At 43.1% G+C, this 22,565-nt stretch overlaps 1 protein-coding gene across 3 annotated transcripts; it reads right to left on the reverse strand.

Moving 5' to 3' along the window:
- Window positions 1-1,867: 1,867 nt before the first annotated feature.
- On the reverse strand, window positions 1,868-20,874 carry RGR (retinal G protein coupled receptor). 3 transcript variants are annotated; one of them, XM_082223784.1, is made up of 7 exons: window positions 20,567-20,874; window positions 11,814-11,970; window positions 8,875-8,996; window positions 7,066-7,219; window positions 6,217-6,334; window positions 5,799-5,912; window positions 1,868-5,018 (listed from the first exon to the last, which is right to left on the reverse strand). In XM_082223784.1, the coding sequence occupies exons 1-7, from the start codon at window positions 20,646-20,648 to the stop codon at window positions 4,875-4,877; spliced, it is 891 nt and encodes a 296-aa protein (XP_082079910.1). In that variant the 5' UTR covers window positions 20,649-20,874; the 3' UTR covers window positions 1,868-4,874. The 3 variants fall into 3 exon arrangements, with proteins under 3 accessions (XP_082079910.1, XP_082079911.1, XP_082079912.1); XM_082223785.1 differs by lacking the exon at window positions 20,567-20,874 and adding an exon at window positions 15,872-16,023; XM_082223786.1 differs by lacking the exons at window positions 11,814-11,970; window positions 20,567-20,874 and adding an exon at window positions 9,204-9,518.
- Window positions 20,875-22,565: the final 1,691 nt, after the last annotated feature.

Below are 22,565 nucleotides of genomic sequence, written 5' to 3' on the forward strand. Positions count from 1 at the left end.
CATGTTGAAACCTAAAAAGGGGCCTCAGTACTTTCTTCTAATCGTTCTCACTTTTCCCAGCTTGTTTAATTTCTTTCTTTCTTTCTTTCTTTCTTTCTTTCTTTCTTTCTTTCTTTCTTTCTTTCTTTCTTTCTTTCTTTCTTTCTTTCTTTCTCTCTCTCTCTCTCTCTCTCTCTCTCTCTCTCTCTCTCTCTCTCCCCCTCCCTCCCTCCCTAACTGGCAATAAACCATCTGAGAAACCTTGTTTGGAATTTCCCATTCCTGCTTTCAGAGAAATAGTTCCAGCTTAATCCGGTTTCGCCATAGTGCCTTTCCTTAAGCATATTAGCTGGCAAGGCTCTCTTGCGGCCTCCACAGTCTGACTGGAGGTAGTGTGACGTCTATAATAAGGTCTGCTCAGTTTCTAAATCGGTCAAATCCTCTTGGCGCGTTACAAGTTACCAGTCACCTCAAGTAAACAGGTCACTGTTATTGAAGAGGACTTGGGATTTGTAAAACATGCAGGAATTGATGTTGATGGGACTTGGTGTCTACTTATTGGTCTGCGGAGTTCTACCACATGTTCTTTCCTCTAGGCCAATCTACCCCTACCTGGTACCCTCCAGAGAGTAATGGCCAGTGGGGCAACATGGCTGGGGCTGTGTTGCTCTCCTGGCTTCCCAACATTGTGTGCCGCTGCTGTTGACAGGGAGGGTGGGAGGGACATGGTAGTAGGAAGCTTGGATAAATGGTATCCTGCAGAATGGTGTGAGCAAGGGAGGATGAAGGTATTGCAGAAGAGCAACCCACCAAGGTACTTGCTTTCCCCAACGTAAGTTGCTCTATAAACCTTATGGTTCAGCAGGGGATAGGGGTGGTGCTGTGGTCTAAACCACTGAGCCCCTTGGGCTTGCTGATCAGAAGGTTGGTGGTTCGAATCCTTGTGACAGGGTGAGCTCCCATTGCTCTGTCCCAGCTCCTGACAACCTAGCAGTTCGAAAGCACACCAGTGAAAGTAGATAAATGCGGCAGGAAGATAAATGGCGTTTCTGTGTGCTCTGGTGTTCTGATGCACCAGAAGTGGTTTAATCATGCTGGCCACATGACCCAGAAAGCTGTCTGTGGACAAACGCTGGCTACCTCGGCCTGAAAGCGAGATGGGCACCACAACCCCATAGTCGCCTTTGATTGGACTTAACCATCCAGGGGTCCTCTACCTTTTATGGTTCAGGATCCCAATATTTTATGGAATGCCTTTCCTAATATGAACTTACTTAGACTCTTGGAGGTTCATCTGAGAACCTCCTCTGAAGAAGTCTTGGAAGATGTTGATGGGGGAAAGAACCTTTACAATGGTGGCTACCCATTTGTGGAAATTTCCCCAAGTGTGGTCTACCTTGTGCCTTGGCTGACATATTCTCAGCACGAGATTAAAATGTACCTGTTTACCTGGGTTTCCAATGGGCTATGACAACATTATTTCCTGTAAATGTTGCTGCTGAAGCTTTTCTGCTGCTGGAATTTGGGGTTGCTTATGGGTTGTTGTTTTTTTAAAAGAATTGCACACTTCTATTATAGTGTGTGTGTACATGTATGGATATATATACAATGCTTATGTTCTTAAGATGTTGCAAGTTGCTGGGAAACCTTTTTTGTGTAACAAGCAAATTCAGTTGATAATAATTCTGGAAAAGATCTGTTGAAAGTTCTCTGTGGACAAAAGTTATTTGCCACTGCTTACTGACGGACTTTCCGAAGCATCAGTCAACAGCAAAGGTCTTAGAGTGGAATAACTATTTTTGTGGTTTTCTGGGTAACAGTTCATACACTCCTTATAATGTACTCCCTTCCTTGCTATTGGTTTTCTGCATACAATGACAAATCCAGATTTAGGATGGACATCTGGCCGGTCCCAGTTTATTATCTCATGTTTTATTCTGCCGTTGAATTGGCTGCAGCACATTGACACTGTGCATTGTCCTCACAAGAGTACAGTCTTCTTAATCCTTTTCTGAATATATAAGAGGCTTAAAGTATGGAGAAATATAAAGCAAGCACTTGTTTTATACTAAGCTCTGGCTATGCTGCTTTAATCGTATTTGCACTTACACAAATTCCTCATTTGCCATGGAAATTGTTCACACATTGGGATATAGCAATCAGGGCTGTTATTTTCCCCTTCCTTCCAATAACAGATTATTCCCCCTCCATTTTCTACTGTTCAACCCAAAGCCAAAGCCACATATATCAGGCTTCCCACAACCTTGATCCATGTTTCCTTCACCTTACTTCTTAGTGAGGTAGTAAGTCTCTGTGTGTATCATATGAAAAACATTGCTTCACATCGATAACTAGCATGTCAGGGAGGCTAGGCTAGAACCAGGGATGGTGCCCCACCATAAGGCAAGGCGACCGCTTGTCTCAGATGGAAAGGTGCAGCAAACTGTTGTCCTCTTGGCCTGTTTGCCAGTTCTGACCATTTGCAGAGCCCTGCACTGCCTGTTCCTGTTTTGTTGACTGGCTAGCAGACTGCGGCTGGCGTTATGGCCAGCTGGCCACCACCTCCAGCCCAGTGACAGCTAGCCAGGAGTTCTGCCACCACTTTCCTGCCACAGGAAAGTGGTAGAAGGGGTCCCAAAGTGCTGCCCTTGGCTATTGCATCTGCCTTTGAGGTCCCTTCCTCAGAACAAGGCATCGAAAGCAAGGTGAGCCTGCAGAGAAGGCTTGCTTCAAGTGATGCTGTTTATTACTGCAACACGTTAAATGATACTTTGTGGTGGCGGAGCAGGCCACTTTACCCACAATGCCTCACTCTGAGGAAGGATACTATGCTCTGCAGAGCAAAGTGGCCCCAAGGTAGCTGGTGGCAGCAGTGGATGAGGGGCATCATTGGGAGCAGGGGAAGAATGAAGAGGTGATGGTGGTGTGGTGCCAGGCATGGGATCCAGGGCACAGGGGGGAGGCAGCTGGTTTGCTGTCTATCATAGACTCATAGCATCATGGAATTGTAGAGTTGGAAGGGACAACAAGGATGAGCCAGTCCAACCCCCTGCAATGCAGGAATCTTTGTGCCCAACGTGGGCTTGAACCCATGACCCTGAGATTAAGAGTCTCAAGCTCTACCGACTGAGCTATCCCAACACTAGTTGGACCTGCTTAGACCTAGCTTTCCATTTGGAGAGCATTAATTTTTGAATGGAAGAGTATTCAGTCACATTAGGCCCTGCCCGAAGTCTGCTGTGGTACAACCTGAGCCCTCAACAAAAACTAGGCTGATATGAGAAAGGGGCAATGTATATGGTTGTGCCAGGAGGTGGAATGCCTTTTATATCATAATAACCTGCCTAAATAGTTATGATTAGCTGCTCCATATTTTATTCTGTTTGGGCCTTAAAAAAAAAAATACTCATTAAGGAAAATTCAGTGTGAAGCTCTTCTTAAGAGTGACCCATTGGCAATAATGAGTTAGTTTGACACAAGGCAGTTTAAAAACAAGATGGTGTGTGTTCCTTCCTGCCTTGGCTAAAATGAAAAGACTTTAGCATGCATGACTCTCTCATGCAAGGCTTTCAATCCAAAGTTGCTTAGGAACTCTGCTGAGCATGGGAGATTCTGTACATGGGAAAGACAATTTTTGTTGTATATTGCAGCCCCAAGAGGGAACCCCCCCTTCCTTGCTTCTATCTCATCATCATCATCAGATGATTATATTTCCACTAACTGGGGTTAAAGACTGTTCAACTCTAGCAATGCCAGAATCTGTGGCCTAGGACCTCAGACATAGCAGAAAGCTACAATTACTACAATTAGTTTGGAATCTACTTTGGCAGCACCTCACAAAATATGGCTTGTAAGCTGTTGCAGTTTCAGACATAACACCAAACCATAGTTTGGCATAACACCTGCATAGAGCCATTTTGTGTTATTAAACATTCCGGGGTTGCGGGTGGGAACAGCATCAGCATAAGCATTCAGCCTTTTGACTGAAATCACAATACATCTCACAACATTAATATAGCAATACAGAACTCGACAGGCAGATTGCTAAGATGAGAGGCATTAAACCTGCACAACACATTACATAATGAAGACTGATTTGGCAGGCTTGACTGATGAGAGATCCAGTCACGCATCTCTCCATCAGTTGCCAGATTTAAATAAATGGTATTCATGAAACAGTAAGAATTTTAGAAACAAATCCCTCCTTTTGCAAACACCCATTTTATGCAAATAGGAAAACAGAGGCACAAACATACGGCCTAAATACTGGATACTGCCTTAATCGCTCAACAACCCAGAAATACCCTATGTACAAACAAGCAGAAAGCCTTAACAGATCCCCACTATTCCCCCCCCCTGCTTGGTTTCCTGCAGTTCCATCTTGCAACAACAACAACAAAACAATGTGCTTCACAGCTTGCAGTTCGTTTGAGGGACATGTAAAATGAGAGTGACCTGCAGAGGTTAGAGGCATCTTATTTGGCAAATGGCACGGGGCAGATGGAGAGGCAAGTTCGGCAACGACATCTGCACGGCGTCCTTTCAGTAATGTGACAAATGCTGGTAGACAATGCAAAGCCTTTCTAGTGTGAGACCGCAGTCGATTGGAGTCATAGTAAGTGGTTTCTGCTACTGGATGCGTCCAGTTGGGCCTGCCTCAATTTGGGACTGTTTCACACATTACACAGCAACAAGCCTGACACAGAGTGGGAGACTCAACGAGAGTACGCAGCTAAACCTGGATCCCTGACGAGCATGCCTGTATGACGTACGAGGTTTCAAACACCAATTTGTCGCGATATTTTTGAGTGTGCACTTCAAAACCCAACCTAGGTGTACATTTAAGGGATGTAGCGTGTGTGTGTGAAGAGGCCCTTGCTTAATGCCACAGTGCGTTACTTCGTTTTGTTATCAACTTCAGCTTTCTCAATCTTCTGTCCTGTGAGGAACTGCCATATCCCCCCTCTGTAGTTCTCGTTCCCCAGAGCATAGACCAAAGCATTCACGGCTGGCGAGGTTTTGGCAATAACAGCAGGGATCTGTTAGGGAGCAGAGCATTTAAGGAGGTTAGATAAGGATGGGTTCGTGTTTACACAGAATTTCATAATGAAATGTATGAGGTCTGGGTGGTACCCTGATCAGCAACTAATTTTTAACAGCGGCCATGTTTTTCACTGAGCTGGGGCTGATGGAACAACCTCCCCCATTCTTCCACTCTCTCTCTATTCCTATGTTCTGCCACTTCCATTTGCGCTCCTTAAATCTTGGGCCCACAAAACCGTTCTTGGCTCTACCAGAGGAGCAAGGGACACACATTCCCTCTGGGTTGTGGTGCATTTGCCAGGATCTCAGGTGTGCTCCTCTTTGCCTGGACTCAGTGGCCAGGCAGGGGGCGATGATGTTTATTTCCCCACTGCCATCCATTTATACGGTGCTTTGCAGAGTTAGGCAAAAGGGTTAGTGGCCTGTTCCCAAGGATTATACAGTCTAAAATGGATTGTGTTTGGGGAAGACAGCAGAGGAGAACCCAAGAAGCTGCTTTATACCATGGCAGACCATTGGGCCATCTAGCTTAGTACTGCCAGCAGTTCTACAGGATTTCAGGCAGGGGACATTTCTAGCCATATCTGGGGACACGAGGGATTGAACCTAGGGCATTCTGCATGCAAGGAATAAGCTCTGCCATTGAGCTGCATGCTCCAATCTCCTTGCCTCAGGCTTCTGGGTGTTCTTTCTTGTACTCCCCCATTGATACCAAGTGCTTAGAATTGTCTGCATTGCACGAAAGATCTTTGTGCTCTCGGGCTATTTTTACATACCATTCGAATTTTGGGGGAGATGAAAGTCACATTTTCAACTGCGGCATAGAAACATAAAAGCGAGTAGGGACCCCAGCAGATGACCAAAGATTTCACCGGCAAACCAGTATTAAACTGGAAAAAACAAGAACAGAGAACGTGGTATTGCATAAATAAAACTCATATAAAAAGTTAAGATTGATACAACACACAAAAACCCTTTGGTTACAACAGGAGCACATGATTTTGAGACAAAATAAATGTTTCCAGCACTTTGCCACAAATAGATTCCCCCTCCCCCTTTTAAATGGCAACCATGAGGAAGTTGGAAGACTGCTTCTTTTGTGTATCAGACTGCATAGCCAAGCTATAGGAGATGGTTCCTTGAGTGGGAAAGGAAGCTGTGTACAACCCTTTATATGCCGGGGTATTTTCTTACCTTGAACTGTCCTGTTTTCTTGAATTTGTGATCTATCGATTGATAGGCTGTTAGCATGATGAACACCGGAATCAAGAAATTGAAAAGGGCCAGAGGAATAAGATAGGAAATATAATTCCTGGAGGGGGGAGGGGAGAGAGGAAAGGGCAGAGATCTGTCATTCTGTTTGCAATGTTATATAATTGATATTAAAAACCACTTAGGAGAGAAATCATATATTCAATTAGGTTTAGCAAAACATCTTAAGGGGCAGCTCTCTGTGTTAAACATAATAATAGTTCTGTAGGACAACTGTCTCTGGTGGGCTGTCTGATTTCTTAGGAGGCACAATATGATTGGTGGAGGAGGGGCAGGGGAGGCACAGGGATGCAAAAATCCATCAATTTCACTTTCTCTCAGTTTCTCATTTTTCTAGCCTTAAGTTCAGTTCTCCACATTAGCTTGCAAACTTTTTTTAAAAAACAACCTCACGAAAATCCACCAGTATTTCAATGCAAAATCTTTGGAATATGCACGATGTTTATTTCAGTTTTGCCTCATATACATATTTTTTTTGCAAAGCAATTTCCCCCAATGCATTTTTGCAAGTGATTGTCACCAACGTGTGTGTTTTATGCATATTTTACCGCAGTATGTGCATTTTTGTACATGTCACATTGCTGGGGAACTGCATTGCACCATTCAGAATGTCAAAGGATGGCTGCATTTTAGCAGCACAAGAGCGATATTCTGCCAGGCAACCTTTTGCCACTGCCCTGTATATGTCTGTCTGTAAAATTCATTTTTACTAGTTGCGCCTCTTTTTATTTTTATTTTAAAGCCACACAGAAATGCCTAGACGGAACACACCTGTCTCCTTTGCTATAGTCCAATGTGCAACATGTTCTTAGAGGCTCGTAGTCATATTCACCCCATCCTAGAAGAGGCATCACAGCCCAAAAGCCAGCAAAAAGCCATAGAAATATCACCATGGAAATCACTGAGCCCCACTGTAGCTTACTTCCTGTAAATGAGAAGAAATCAGATTCATAAACTTGGAATGGAAATAAAAGCAGCAACTCTGAGTCAATTGACCAGGGAGTTCTATTGAGAGAGTAGGCTGTGGTTAGAGAAAGGAGTGACTAACATGTTGAAACAGGGAGTTTCTTCTTTAAGACAATGGATGGTGAAAGAAAAAGCCAACCTTCATGATATTTTGGATATATTTAAAAATTCTAATATCTGTTTTTCTACACTCCAATGAAGGCTGCTTTAGATTGATTGAAGATGGATACTTAGGACAATATAATTTTTAAAATTCTGACTTTAAATTGTTCATGGACAATTGAATCCAATTTAATGTAGAGATAATACTGTCTTCCCTACTGGTGCACGAGACAATTACAATGCCTCATAACAATAGTATTGCATCATGAGCCCTGTTCTACAGGCAATTTACTGTCGTGCCCAAGAATTTACTGTCCTACTGTCATGCTTTGGACTTGTAATGTGGCAGAATGAAGAGGAAGCAGATGTTCTTCATGTTTCCTGTTCTCCATGCCAGAAAAGCATCTCCTCTACCTTGGAAAATTGCAATATATCTGGTGCATCTACCAAGAACCCAGACATGCGGACATTTCCCCCTTCCCCCACCATCCCAAGGCAGCACCATCACATCCATAGTTCTTGTTATTTTCCAAAATATTTCATGGAAGGTTATGCTCTCAGAATGTTAACACCCCTTTCAGAGCTACTGCAAACAATGTCTGATGCTTTTTAAAAGCACTTATGATTTAAACTGATAGGTAAAGATGAAGGTACGTATGTATCAAATAAAGTCAACTGGTTAGTGCAAGAACTTCTCCCTGTGCAACAGGACTTCCCCTCTCTCTCCTCTCCCCATGTGCCCTTGCCCCTGCATGTCTCCAAACTGCTCTGGGTTCCCCCCATTCTCTGGAGAAGATTTCAGGAAGGACACGAGGGGGGCATGCAAGGATGGAAGATGGGCAGAAAGCCCTGTTGCCCGGGGGGGGGGGAGGTCTTTGTGCTAAAGTGGCAAAACTTCATTCCGCTTTCTACCACCGACCAACAAATCTCTTTTAAAATTCTTAAGTATTTTATTTGTCATGTTTCCATACCAATTTGTAATACTTTTTTAAAAATAATTTTTATTAAGTACAAATTAAAAAACATACATATTTACAACAAAAGAAAATACAAAGGAAAAAAATACACATAACCAAGAAAAAAAATTAGAGAATACTTTGCCTCTTTTCATATTTACAGTTATTTATACCTCTATAAAATGCTATTCACAATAAAGGAGTGAAATGAAAGATAAGATATCAGAAAAAAGAAAAAAAGAACAAAGAAAAAATAAAGAAGTAAAAGAAAAGGATCATAGGTGAAAATTTTCAAAAATTTTCACCAATTTGTAATACTTTTACATCATCTCTCCTTCTTGTAAACCGGGGTGGGTGTCATTTACAATGAACTAATGATCTAGATCAGGCATCCCCAAACTTGGCCCTCCAGATGTTTTGGGACTACAATTCCCATCATCCCTGACCACTGGTCCTGTTAGCTAGGGATGGTGGGAGTTGTAGTCCCAAAACACCTGGAGGGCTGAGTTTGGGGATGCCTGATCTAGATCTATACAAATACCAAGCTAGTACTTACTAGTGCAGTATTGATGATATCGGTCCCAGGCAATGGAAGCTGCAGAGCTAATGCTAGTCAGTGCTGTCAAAAATCCTTGAAATCCATGAATCTGGCAACCATCAGAGCCATAGGGCCAGTATCTGAAAAGAGATAAATGAAAACATTGGAACCTGCCATAGGTGGAGTGATCAGGATACTGATCTCACACCCTACCTGGATAGCAAGCAGGGCCTGACCAAGACATTTTGCTACCTGAGGTGAACCACAAAATGGCTCCACCCACCCACCTGGGAAGAAGGGGTGAGGGAAGACTTATATCAGCAACAAGGGGGAAAATAAAGATTTACTTTAGGAACAAGGGGGAGTGCAGCAGCAGCAACAGTGGGCAAGGCATCCCTTGGAGGCTGAATCTGCTGCCCTTGTGGATCTTGCCACCTGAGGCAGTTTCCTCATCTTGCCAGCCCCGATAGGAAGGCAAAGTGGGCATCACCAGAGTTATGTGGGTCCACTCATGCTGTATCTCTTATGTTTATGTTGTTGGAAGTACAACGGCAGGGAACATTCAATGTGTGAATTAAGGGATTAATTCTGTTTCTGTTTTGGCTCACAGCAGACTCTGAGTGGCTGGAGGTTCTAGTAAGTTGGCGAAGAACTGCATGAGTGGAAGACATTTGAGATTTGACAGTTAGTGGCATTTGCAGGGAAAAGCGGCTCTGAAGGAGCTTCTCCTCTGTGCAGGTCTGTCTGAAGAAAAGAAAAACCTCTCTGTATATTTCTCCTCAGGTTATACCTTGCTCTTGTTCACTTTACCCTAAGTAAAGTATTATCCATTCCTTTTTCTCTTTAATCCAGTCACTCTGCTAACTGGTTGTGGGCTCAGAAACACTATTGCTGTCACAAGCAAGCGTGACTCTTTTTTTTTTTGAAAGTTTTTATTTATACCTTTCAAGTTTATACATTTCATTAGTTTTACAATCTATTTAACATTTCAAAATTGGATTCCTTCCCCCTCTTTTTGTGGTTCCTTAAATTTATTTATTTATAATATCTTCTGCATATCCAAATTCATTTCACTTGCTCATTTAATTATCTACTGTAAATAGATACTCTTGTGAAACTGTGGCTTATTACAACAATCCTGCTAATGTTTTTATCTGTTTACAATTTATCTGAAAAAAATCAATAAACCATTTCCATTATTTTATTAAAAAGTTTGTTATCTTGATTTCTTATCCTTCCAGTAAGTTTTGCTATTTCTGCATATTCTATGAGTTTCTGTAGCCATTCTTCCTTTACTGGGACTTCAGATGCTTCTTTCCAATTTTGGGCAAGTAGCATTCTTGCTGCTGTAGTAGCATAAATAAATAAATTTCTATACGATTTGGGTAGTTCTGTCCCTGTAATTCCCAAGTGAGCCTGGCTCTGAGAGAAAAGGAAAGTAAACCTGAAGCAGAACAAAGCATCTGAGGGGAAAATGGGAAGCAGTTCAGGTTTGAAATTGGGTACTGAAAAGCTGAGCAATGGGAACAACCCACTATGGAAATCCAAACTAGAAATCCTACTGGAAGCCCACCTGTGGAAAGTGCTGAGTACAGACAGACTCACTGACAACCCTGAAAAACTGGGCCAAAGAGAAGAGGCAAGCAAAGGCAGCGATCTGCCTGCTTGTGGAAGATGACCAGCTCATTCACATCAGGAAAGATGATACAGCTAAGGGGATGTGGAATGCCTCATAGAGACTATGTGAGCTTGCAGATTTAAGCAATGATCGCTCCCCACATCAAAGGGGGGCGCCTTTTGTATGGTTGCGCGCAGCCCCCCAGGTCCCAGTGCGGCTTCTGGTAGTACGGGCTGGCTTCGCTTGCCCCAGGCTGGATACCTGGAGGTCTCTGCCTACCTCAGCCAATCGCCCAATCCCGCCTGGGGAGGCGTTGCCAGGGGATTGGCCAGGTAGGGGGAGGGACTGACCTGCCCACACAACGGAAGGTGAATCTTGGCTGTGAAGCATCAGTTGGCTCCAGAGCTTCTCCCACCCTGCCCTCCCTCAGTTTAGCCTTCTTTTGCAGGTTAATCTCTTCTTCACATGTACGTGGGCACTGCTACGTCATGGTCACTGTTGAAGGGCCGGAAAGGAATTTTCTTGCATAGGCAGGTTTTGCCTTTCCCGTAGCAAAACGCCACAACTTTGGCGGTTTCAGGCCTTGGGCAGAATCCTTTAGTCTATCTTCCTAAATGGGGGGGGGGCGTGAAGCAGTGATCCACGCCCCCCTTGCGGCAGTGATCCCAGGGTTCCCCGTTAAAGGGGTCTTGTGGGGAGGCATTGGCCATACGCCGAGAGGCTGTCATTGCTCTCCCCTGTGACGGCGGCAAAATGGGGGGTGGGCTCTCTGCTTGAACATATGTTCTCCAGAGCCAGCTCATTCCCCACACATTCTGGATAACCCTGATGTCTCCCAGATCCCCGGCTGGGGACTGGGAAGGATAAATGCCTAATGCCCGAGCCAAGGTCTCCCTACATCTGAAACTTAATAAAGTTGTAGCCAATTTTAATCCCACAGCATGTTGTCTTGAGTCATTATTCCACTAGGGGGTCGCCTGGGGTTGGGGGGGACTCTGCCTGTCCATGCAATAAGATGTATCTGCTGTGCAAACTGTATGGAATCTGGATGCGTTGCTCCATTCTCTCCTGACTCACTGCACATAACCCCAAGTATAGGAATGGTCAGTTTAAGAAGACTGGGAGCTTCTACTATATAGAACTTTGAATTTTGCATGTCCAGACATTGTAGCACCCTAATTTATTTTCAAAGCAGCATGCGTGAGTATCACACCTCTGAAATACATTAGTTTATCAGTGGCTTAAAAGGACAGATAAAACACATCAATTGTCATTAGCACTTTTTTTTTTAGTGGAAAGGCACATTATATTCTTGAATAAATGAATAAATAAAATCTACCTTAAGAAACTAGAGAAAGCTGCAATGAATGCATTGGTGCAGATTCCACAGTCGGACAGTGCAAGGTTGAAAACCAGAAAGTTGCCAGGCGTTCGAAGTGCTTTGATTTTCCAGAAAGAGATGATGGTCAGCAAATTCAGAGAGAATCCAAGCAGCGCTGAAAACAAGCACAGGTTTAAAAGGGTTGTTTTATAACTTTTGCTCACGCTTGGACTCAACAAACTACACCAGCCATACCACCAAGCATTCAACAATGCCCCAACTTTTCTTACTCACATAGTTACTTTCGTATCCCTGCATCTGTTTATAACAATCAGAGTTGGCTTGGACTAGTTATGGCAATTAACTACAGCCAGAGAGAAGAATAAGGAATCAGACTGAAACATGGGACCATTTGCCTAAAAATAGGGGGTAGTGTCCAATGCTATTCTTCTAGCTAGTGCAAGAGAGTTTTGCATGCACACACCCAACTAAGATAACTGGTCAAAAGGAAGAACAAAAAAATGGGACAAATATCAGAAGGGGGAAAGGGTTAGCCTCACTCCCTCATCATGGTTCCAGTGCAAACTGAGCTTGACCAAATTTAAGCACAATAATTGTGGCAAAACACATTTGCAGTTTTCCTGCATCATGCGTCGTTTGGTTCTTTGCTTTTACTTGCATTTGTTCCTCACCAAACAACAGCCAACTGTTAGTAACCCAGTTATGAGATGCAGCCTTTTCCAACCTTGTGCCGTTCATAGGTTTTAGACTAAAAGTCACACTAGCCCCAGACAGCATCTGTCTGTATACCTCTAGCACAGCTCTATTTTTCTCAATTTATTAAAAAGGGGAACAAATTAAATTCATTTCCCAAGAGACCAATGTGGGTTACAATAGATCCCAGTCTATTATTTTAATACTTTGCATTTTTTTAAAAAAAATCTAAACATGTACAGCAAACAATCATGACAAATAAATAAGGAATTATATTATGCAGATTATAAAGATACAGTGGTACCCCGCAAGACGAACGCCTCGGAAGATGAAAAACTCACTAGACGAAGGAGTTTTTCGTTTTCTTAGCCGCTTCACAAGACGCATTTCCCTATGGGCTTGCTTCGCAAAAGCTCCGGGGATAGCGGGGAAGCGCAGCGCGTCTTCCCCACTGTCCCCGGAGATTGCGGGGCAGGCAACGGAGAGAAGCAATCTTCTCCCCGCTGCCCCTTGCTTTAAACAGGTCCGGGGACAGAGGGGAAGGCTTCCCCTCTGTCCCCGGACGGTCTCCATAGGAACACATTGATTGATTTTCAATGCATTCCTATGGGAAACCGTGCTTCGCAAGAAGAAAAATTCGCAAGAAGAAAAAAACTTGCGGAACGAATTAATTTCGTCTTGCGAGGCACCACTGTATATAGATGATAAACAACTCAGGTTTATGGAAAGCTAAATCTGGTATAACAAAAGACTTGAATAGGGGGTAGTTGGTTAAAAGGAGGTGGAAGAGAGAAAGGATTACAAATTATTCAATGGAATAGCTGAAACAAAATCGGTTTATTCTCAAAGTATTGATGGATGGCCCTCAGTAGGAAAGTATGTGCAGGTAAAAGGATCAGACATGCTCTTGTCTGTAAGATGGTGAGGTGTTAATACCACTAGTACTGCCAGTCAGGTGACTGTAAGCACGCCATCTTGAGTTTGCCATCTTGAGCATGCCACCTTGAGCTAGGAGCTCCCTCAGCCTCAGGAGCAATCCTAAGTGTGCCTTCGAGCAAGATGGTATAACTGAAGCTTCAGAAAAATCAAATCTCCCATGAAAGCGATCTGCAGATTGCTAAAACCAATTGGAAGTCTTCCTGAGTTGCCCTGCAATAATTCTCAGTATCCTCAAATTTTCAAAGCACAAGTGTGCAGGATTATTAGAGGCACTTATCATGGTTTACTGGGGTTGCAATCTTAACTCTTCATGCCGTTCTGATCTCCCACAGCCCCAGTTAGGACTGCTCTGCTTGTAAACTAAAATGACCTTGGTCCTTTATATTATTGGGAGAAAGCGACAGCTCTGCTTTGCATGCAGAAGAATAAATCTTCACGCCTCAGCATCTCCAGGAAAGCCTAGGAGAGACCCCTGCCTGAAATCCAGAAGATCCACTGTCAATCATTCATTGTAGATAATACCGAGCTAGTTGGGGATCATAGAATTGTAGATCTGGAAGGGACCATGAGGGTCATTTAGTCCAACCCCCTGCTATATATATTTGCTCAGAACTGAGGCCCACTGTGTCCAATTAAGTGTGCATAGTATCGGAATTTGAATAATTCCTTCTACTTTATGTGACATCCATTACACTGCTGGGTAGTTAAATCAAGGGGCCAGATTCAACTAAATAAAGCTAGTGAGAACCAGTGCCATGGGTCCTGTTAGCGCAACAGGGCTTCCCCCCTCACTTCCCATGCTTCCCCAAATCTGCCCCCCCAAATCAGCTCTGAGGAGTCCAGAGAACACCCAGAACAGCATTGGGGGGGGAAAGGGGAAATCGTTCCATCTGGCCAGCAGAAATGCTTGCCTGTAGAGCAACATTGAATTCCATCTTAAGACATGATGTAGCCAGAGTTAAGTAATTTTAATTCCCATTGATTTAAATGCACGTGCTTAGTTTTGTGCCATGGATATCAGTGGAACTGGATCATGCCCTGCATTTATTACAAAACTTCAGCGGCGGACATCCGACTTACATTGTTCTTTTTCCTCTGGAGATAATCCCTTGAAAACCCACCACCAACATATTTTTACTAAGACTGTGGCTGCAACCTTAAATACACCTACCTAGCAGTAAGTCGCTTCAAACTCAAAGGGGCTTACATCTGGCTGCAAATTTACAGATTTGTATTGTAAATGTATCTGTCATCCACACTCCTGGATTGGAGGTCAAATATTTTCCCCACTCAAAGAACTGAACAGTTCTTTTTGACCATTAGAATAGGACCAAAATACATCAGCAGGAATGAAAGCATTTTTTTCGCTTGACAGTGATATATGCCACCATCAAATTTCATATGCATAGAGTCATCACACATGGAGTATACTTCAGCTACAAAGTGACTGATTTCATTAAGACAGATGCATTTCTTAATTCTTTGAATTTTTCATTCCTTGGGAACTAAAAGTGTGTTTAATTTTTACCAGATTGCCTTCTTTTATATCATTTTAAAAGTCAGCAGGCAATTATCTGTGTTTTTAGTAACAACATTAAAAAGCACAGTAAAAGGGGAAAAAATGGTACAAAACTTAACAGGTTTCAGCCAAAGTATAAAAACTAAACTATAAATAACAAAAAGGATCAGAATTCTCAACTAGGCTGTTTGCTAATTTATCACTAGCACAACTGTCTGTGAAGCTGAGACACTCAGCTAATTTATTACTAATGCAAATGCATTTGCACAGTCTGTTGAAATTCCTACAACAAGTTATGTGAAGAAGAAGAAATAGGGGCAAAATCCATATAGCTGGACTTTTGAGACAGGTTTTTCTTTTGTGAGTAAGATATGCTTAAAACCCAGTGCTGTTGAATGATGTGTCCCTCAGCCTATTTTGGGCATCTTCATTCAAGTATACAAGATTCTGTTATATAACCTTGTTAGGTGAAAAAAAGATGGGCACAAATGGAAAGCGATGAGTTTCAGAATAAACAGTCAGATATGAACCATCTGTATGAATCCTCAGTCCTAAATGCAAAAACCACCTTTTAAGTCCATACGGAACAGAAACAATAAAGATCTTTATTCCTGGAATCCTTCAAAACAACAAACTTAACTTTCGCTCCTCAATAGTCTTGTTGCATAACATGCCTTGCAAGCAACCTCTGCCCTGTTTCATAAAGGCATAATGAACAATGGCGTAGCCATAGAAACAAGATTTACCCTGAAGCCTATACTGCTCTATTGAAAGTGTTATGTGGTTATATATAATCTTTCCCCCTTCTTCTTCAAACCACAGTTTTGCATGAGCAATGAAACAGCAAGAAGGTCTGATCTGATCTAAGAATTCTCTGACCACACCACCCTTCATCCCAGCTTACCTTCTGCCATCATCAGGGTGCCCAAACCAAAGACTTCAACTTCAGTGAAACCTTCAGGGAGAGTGTGTGGTGTTGCCATCTTTAAAGCAGCAAGGCCAGAATAGCTTAGGCTCTGCCTCTCCTACTAGCAAACTCCAAGTGACAATCTCTCTCTCTCTCTCTCTCTTTTTTGGCTAGATGTTCTGACTCTTCCGAAAGCCTAAAACAGCTTCCTTCTTAAAGGGCCAGTTGGTGCATGGACATGGACTGAGTACAGTACAGTGGTTCCTCGGGTTACATACGCTTCAGGTTACATCTGCTTCAGGTTACAGACTCCGCTAACCCAGAAATATTACCTTGGGTTAAGAACTTTGCTTCAGGATGAAAACAGAAATCGTGTGGCAGCAGCAGGAGGCCCCATTAGCTAAAGTGGTACCTCAGGTTAAGAACAGTTTCAGGTTAAGAACGGACCTCCAGAACGAATTAAGTTCTTAACCTGAGGTAGCACTGTATTGTGAGAAATGAGCTCTCTGTGCAAACTTTTCCAAAATCCCCATAATACAAGCAAGTGACAGTGGTCACCTGCCATTACTGGTAAGCTCTGAAAATTATAGTTCACAGAGGGGGAAACAAAACAGGAATGTGCTGCTGGTCTTTACAGCAGTTACTGTTGCAATATGGATAAGAAATTAATCCATTCCTGGTTTTATGCTTATGTAGATTCAGAGTGACCATTATTTCATCCGAGTATTCCTCTCATTTGTGTACAGCTTAGGCTTCATATGACCATGCATGCAAGCATTTAGCTCCAACATAAATCTCAAGTAACAATGGAGTCTAGCCCAACTCCCATCGCTATCTACCTCACAGAAGAGCCCTAGCTTTGTCTGCACAGAAGAATGTCCTACTGAATTCAGTGGAGCTTACTCCCAGGTAAGTGGGGTTGGCGTGGCAGCCTTAGTCTGAAAACCAAATCAAGTACTGTGGTGAACAGCTATTTGAAGTAAGGTAATTGTCTTAGCTAGGGACGCGGGTGGTGCTGTGGGTTAAAGCCTCAGCGCCTAGGGCTTGCCGATCGAAAGGTCGGCGGTTCGAATCCCCGCGGCGGGGTGCGCTCCCGCTGCTCGGTCCCAGCGCCTGCCAACCTAGCAGTTCGAAAGCACCCCCAGGTGCAAGTAGATAAATAGGTACCGCTTACCAGCGGGAAGGTAAACGGCGTTCCGTGTGCTGTGCTGGCTCGCCAGATGCAGCTTGTCACGCTGGCCACGTGACCCGGAAGTGTCTCCGGACAGCGCTGGCCCCCGGCCTATAGATGTGAGATGGGTGCACAAACCCCAGAGTCTGTCAAGACTGGCCCGTTCGGGCAGGGGTACCTTTACCTTTACCTTTAATTGTCTTAGCTAATGGTCAGGGGTCCCTTTACCTTTACCTTTTACTTTAATTTTCTTAAATAATTTGATATGTAACCATAGCTTGCTATCTCTTTCTCTTAATAAACAGCCTTTCTTGGGCCTCCGTACAAATACATTTATCGTGGGTAAATAACCACTAATTACAAAAAAAATATACATAATGTTAAGCTGCCTTTATCATTTAATTCACTTACATGTTAAATGAGTGACTAAGAAAATGAAATGAGACTTTAAGAGAGCGAACCAAACTCTTTCAAAAACTAGGAACATGGGAAGCTGTCTTATGCTGAGTCAAACCATTAGTCCATCCATTTCAGGACTGCCTACACTGACTGACAGCTGCTCTTCAAGGTTTTAGAGGCTGACACTCCCAGCCCTACACAGAGATGCTAGGGACTGAACCTATAACCTTCTGCACACAAAGCAGACATGCTATTGCTGACGTATGGCATTTCCCCATGAAATGACCTCAGTATGAAATGACCTTCTTCACAATGAAATATATGACCAAATAAACAGCAGAGCTGTTACCTCTGATGAGCAGATTCCATAGTTTCACAGAAAAGCACAGTGAAACATGCAAAACCCACATGGATGCACAGCCTTGTCTCAGCTATGAAAACTTTGATAAAGCCTCTTTGGCATCCAGCTTACATAAATAAAGCTTACATAAATAAAGTAATCCAGCTTACATAAATAAAGTAACCACACAACTCTGTAAAATAAATTTACCTGACTACAATTGCTCATTTCTCCATGCCCATAATGATTTTAGGTTGTCACCTGAAAGCCTGCGGACAATGGATTAAGCACTAGTTCCAAAGGCTATTCTGGAAAATCATTTTAGTTCCCGGGTTTCTTTTGTTTCAGGATTGCTTCTTGCATCCATAGCTGGTCTTCATAAACTATGCGAAGCACCTGAGAAATGGCAAGACCTTTTAATCTGAGCTATGAGGTCTTAAGCAGCTTCAGCCTCTCAACTACAATGGAAAGAATAGCACTGACCTATACTACAGGGTATATTATTAAGTATAATGTAATATTTTAAGGATGATATATAATAAAAAGTGCTTTGAGCGTCTAAAGTGAAAAATAAATGCTAAATGTTATTACATTTACAGTTCCCACCAGCTTTTGAAGGTGTACTAGGTGTTTTGAAGGTATTCTATTGTTCTAGGCACATTTTGCGACAGGCAATTGCATTAACGTGAGCAGTTTCTGAGCTCTGGGTACAGTACTGAGCCTAAGATTTCAGATTAAAACAGCCACTGCTAGGCAGGGGAAGGACTAGACCATGTGAAAAATGAACGTAAGATATTAGCTGAAGTTCATTCATTTTCAGCTTTGTTTTCTTGCTATAAAAAAGCACACCTGGACATTCCATTGTTGCGCCCATAACCTAGGTTTAAGGTGCAACTTAGCTAGCATTCATATCTCAGTTTCTAACTCTGGTTCCCACTATATGGTTCATCTCTGTCTTATGCAGAATTTCCATGAGTGATGCACATTCCTGGCATGGAGATTCTGTAATCATTGGGTGAACCAAGTGGTGAGCAGATGTCAAGTGTCTGGTCTTCTGCATTGTGGGATTCTCTTTTGATGGCACCCACATTAGGAGTTGGACCTCATATTTGACGTGACTCATATATTTCAATGAAATCAATGGATCTTATTTCCAAGGAAAGTATGGAAGAAACCATGAAATATGGTGGTACAATCAAAATTGATGTTCACCTATACCAGTCTGATATAGTACTTACTATTGTACTCCTATTTCCTGATCTATTGTCTGTGGTTCTGGAATTGATAGCCTTCAATTCTGAGTGGAAGCACCATATTATGAAAGTGGTAATTATTATTAGTTCTATTTAACACAGGCTTTCTTTCTTTCTTTTTTCCTTCCTTCCTTCCTTCCTGCCTGCCTGCCTGCCTGCCTAGGTCATAACTGCATTTCATCCAGTCTCCATCCCACCTCCAGTTCATCTGAACTGTAGAAGATGTAACCACAGTAACTACAATGACCCTGTACCCAACAGTATTCCATCACAAGCATTTTTCATTGTTTCAAACCCTCCAACATTTTTCCCAGTTGAAAAACTGAGACACTTTTGTAACATTCGTATTCTCACTAAGACTCACCACCTGGGCATCAGTGCCCATTATATTCCTCATATGCTGTATCCAGATACATATAATGAATCAAGTTACTCTGCAATGGTATATCTTGCAAGGGTATCTAAACTGGCCATAACCTTTTCCTAAAAGTGTTTAACAACGAACCTGGGTTTAGTAATCAGGGACAGGTCTTGGGGATAGATGCCCAGGACCCCACTCAGCAGAAAAAGGTGGGGGGGGGGCAAGATGCAACAAACCTGGTTTATCATATTTGGAAGGGGATGAAATAATACATGTTACTATTTACAGATGCCACCCCCCCTTCAACCAGACAGGTAAGAGGTCTAGAGCCAAAATTTGCAAGGGCATGATGAGAACATGCAACCTTTTCCCTCTCCTCCAGTGTATAGCAGGGATTATTGACATGCACCACTGGTATTACTATGGAACAGCTGCAACTCAAATAAATTCAAGCAATGCTTACAATCAGTGATGGGAGGAAGGGAAGAAAATGCACTGGAAGATTGTGCCCTTGTGAGTGCATGCCCTAGAGTAAGTTGCAGCCCACCTCCCATTGCACTATCTTCTAGAGACCCAGGGGAGGGGCTTGAAACTTGAAGGATACTGTTGTGCAACGTGTTAACAATTTTAAAAAGCCATTCATGGCATGTTCCACAAAGCTGATTTATCAAGATCAAAAGCAAAGCATAAAGGAAAATAAAGGCCCGTTCATGATAAATAGGTAAAGGTAAAGGGGCTCCTGACCATTAGGTCCAGTCGTGACCGACTCTTGGCTTGCGGCGCTCATGTTGCTTTATTGGCCGACGGAGCCGGCGTTTGTCTGCAGGCAGCTTCCAGGTCATGTGGCCAGCATGACTAAGCCACTTCTGGTGAACCAGAGCAGCACACAGAAACACCGTTTACCTTCCCGCCAGAATGGTAACTATTTATCTACTTGCACTTTGATGTGCTTTCGAACTGCTAGGTTGGCAGGAACAGGGACCGAACAATGGGAGCTCACCCCATTGCGGGGATTTGAACCACTGACCTTCTGATCGGCAAGTCCTAGATTCTGTGGTTTAACCCACAGCACCACCCACGTCCCCTCCATGATAAATAGGGGTGGTTAAAGTATATGTGTTGACTTCTATTTCTGATGCCATTTTTATTTGGAGCTACCCCAGCTTACCTTCTACCAGCAGGGCGGTGCCAATACTAAACACCTCTAATTCAGTGAAGCCTTCAGGAACAGGGTATGCCGAAGTAACCATGTCTGCAAGAAAAATGCACCCTATTTTGGGCTCTCCACCCCAGCCACAGAAGTGACCCGATCACTTCTTTTCACTGAATTTCCTGTAGTCTAAGACATCCTTCCTTCTTAAAGGGCCAATCCGCGTGCTGACACATGAAAGTTCTTATAGAAAAGCTTTGGGGCTTTAATGTCAGCATGGCAATCCTTACAAAAATGCCCTTAATGAGTCCGGCAGAATCCCCATCTCCCCGCACCCCCTGCAACTGCTGCAAATCGCATTTGTGTATTGTGGCAAAAGGAGAAGCATTCACGGAAATCACAACAGGCTCTTTGTAGGGATGAAATTTAAGAATGCCCTCCGGTTAATTCTGCAACACTGGGAAAGAATTAAAGGATGCTGGAATGGCCAGTGGGGGAGTGAGTGAGAGGTAATTGGGGAGTGACCTGAATAAAAGCAACAAATGTTATTCAATGTCTAATTAGGGGAAAGGGGACAAAGGGAATTTCTGGAGCACATATTTTGTTGTTCTTATGAAAGAAATCCAATGGCCAGCAATTTTTGTGAAACTGTTTTCCTCCTTTCTGGTCCTGTTTTGTAATGGGCTGCTAATAACTTTGCAGATGAGCAAACCACAGTTACATATCTGAGCTGCTCCCAAAGACAAAGCCTGCTCAGAAGGCCATGGCTCCTTGCAAGTTGGTGCCCGCTGCTGCAAGTCCCACTAAAAGCTGATTCACAAAATTCATTTCAAACTTGGGACCAGTTAGAGGTGCTGGCCAATGCTCAGCTGAGCTGCTACAAAATGCTAGGCCATGTGTCAAATTTGTTGTCTAGTAGAACTTACGTTATTGCTAGGAAGGATGGATCTGCCAGTTTTGGTTCTCTCCATTTCTCATTTTTCTAGTCTTAAATTCAGCTTTCCACATTTCTGAACAAGTTGGCAATTGTTTCAATAATAACAAAAAATGCTTGTGAAAATTCATCCGCATGTTAGTGCAAATTTCTCTGAACAGACACCTTTTTGCAAGGCGGCTTTCTCTTACAATGCATGCCTGTGTGCTGTTTTCACTGCTGTGTAGCCATTTATGCACACTAAACCTTATCATATGCATTTTTCTACACATTACTTGACTGGAGTACTGCACTGCAAAATTCGGAGAAGTGCAATTTTTGAAGAATGGCTGCCATTCGGTTCACAAATTGTTTCAGAAAGTGTGAATTTGGCAGGTTCGTCATCAGAAGTGAGAGACTGAGCAGAAGAATCAATATTGCATTCCCCCTTTTCTTCTCCCAATAGTGGCCATCCATCAAGGTGACCAAGGCCGATATCATCCCCGAATGGGGCCTGAACTTGGACTGAGATGGGTCTAGATAATCAGTTTCATCCAAGAATACCTGCAGCTACTTCACCACAACTCTCTCAGTCACCTACCCAAAAAGAAAAACAACGTATTAGCATCCGGCCAAAAACTATTGTAGACTAAAGGGCACCACTCCATCACAATCACCATATCCTGGACCTACCCAGACATGCTGTGCCAGCTAGATTTTATTAACCTCAAGGGACAGGGCACATGGCTGGATGCATAGATACAAGAACCTTGTCAGGGTTCTCAATCCACATCAGCTGAAATTGATCTCATAAAACCTGGCCAGATGTGTCACTGGAGAGCTCACTTGCTTCTGCACAAACTATGTCATCAATAACACGATGAAGATGAACACAGTTTATGAAGCCTAACACTTTGTTTTCAAGTAGTGTTGTCATCTTGGGGTGGATAGGCACATGCCATGTTACTCTTGTCTGAAATGTGTTCAAATGGCCAGGCAACCCATGTTCAGGGGGAAAAGAACTAAACTTTTGGAGTTCATAAATCAATCTCTAGACCAGAGGAGGAAAAGCTGTGATTCTCCAGATGTTGCTGGAGTCCATCT

This window comes from Podarcis vaucheri, assembly GCF_965113315.1.
Source record: "Podarcis vaucheri genome assembly, chromosome: 5".
Classification (NCBI taxonomy): domain Eukaryota; kingdom Metazoa; phylum Chordata; class Lepidosauria; order Squamata; family Lacertidae; genus Podarcis; species Podarcis vaucheri.

Excerpts from the sequence above, each read along its gene's own strand:
- RGR (XM_082223784.1), bottom strand. The coding sequence starts at position 20,648 with ATGGTTACTTCGGCATACCCTGTTCCTGAAGGCTTCACTGAATTAGAG. Across the intron at positions 7,220-8,874 it reads ATATCATCAATACTGCACTA|GAAGTAAGCTACAGTGGGGC; the intron begins GTAAGTACTAGC and ends TCTCATTTACAG. Across the intron at positions 5,913-6,216 it reads AGAAAACAGGACAGTTCAAG|TTTAATACTGGTTTGCCGGT; the intron begins GTAAGAAAATAC and ends TGTTTTTTCCAG.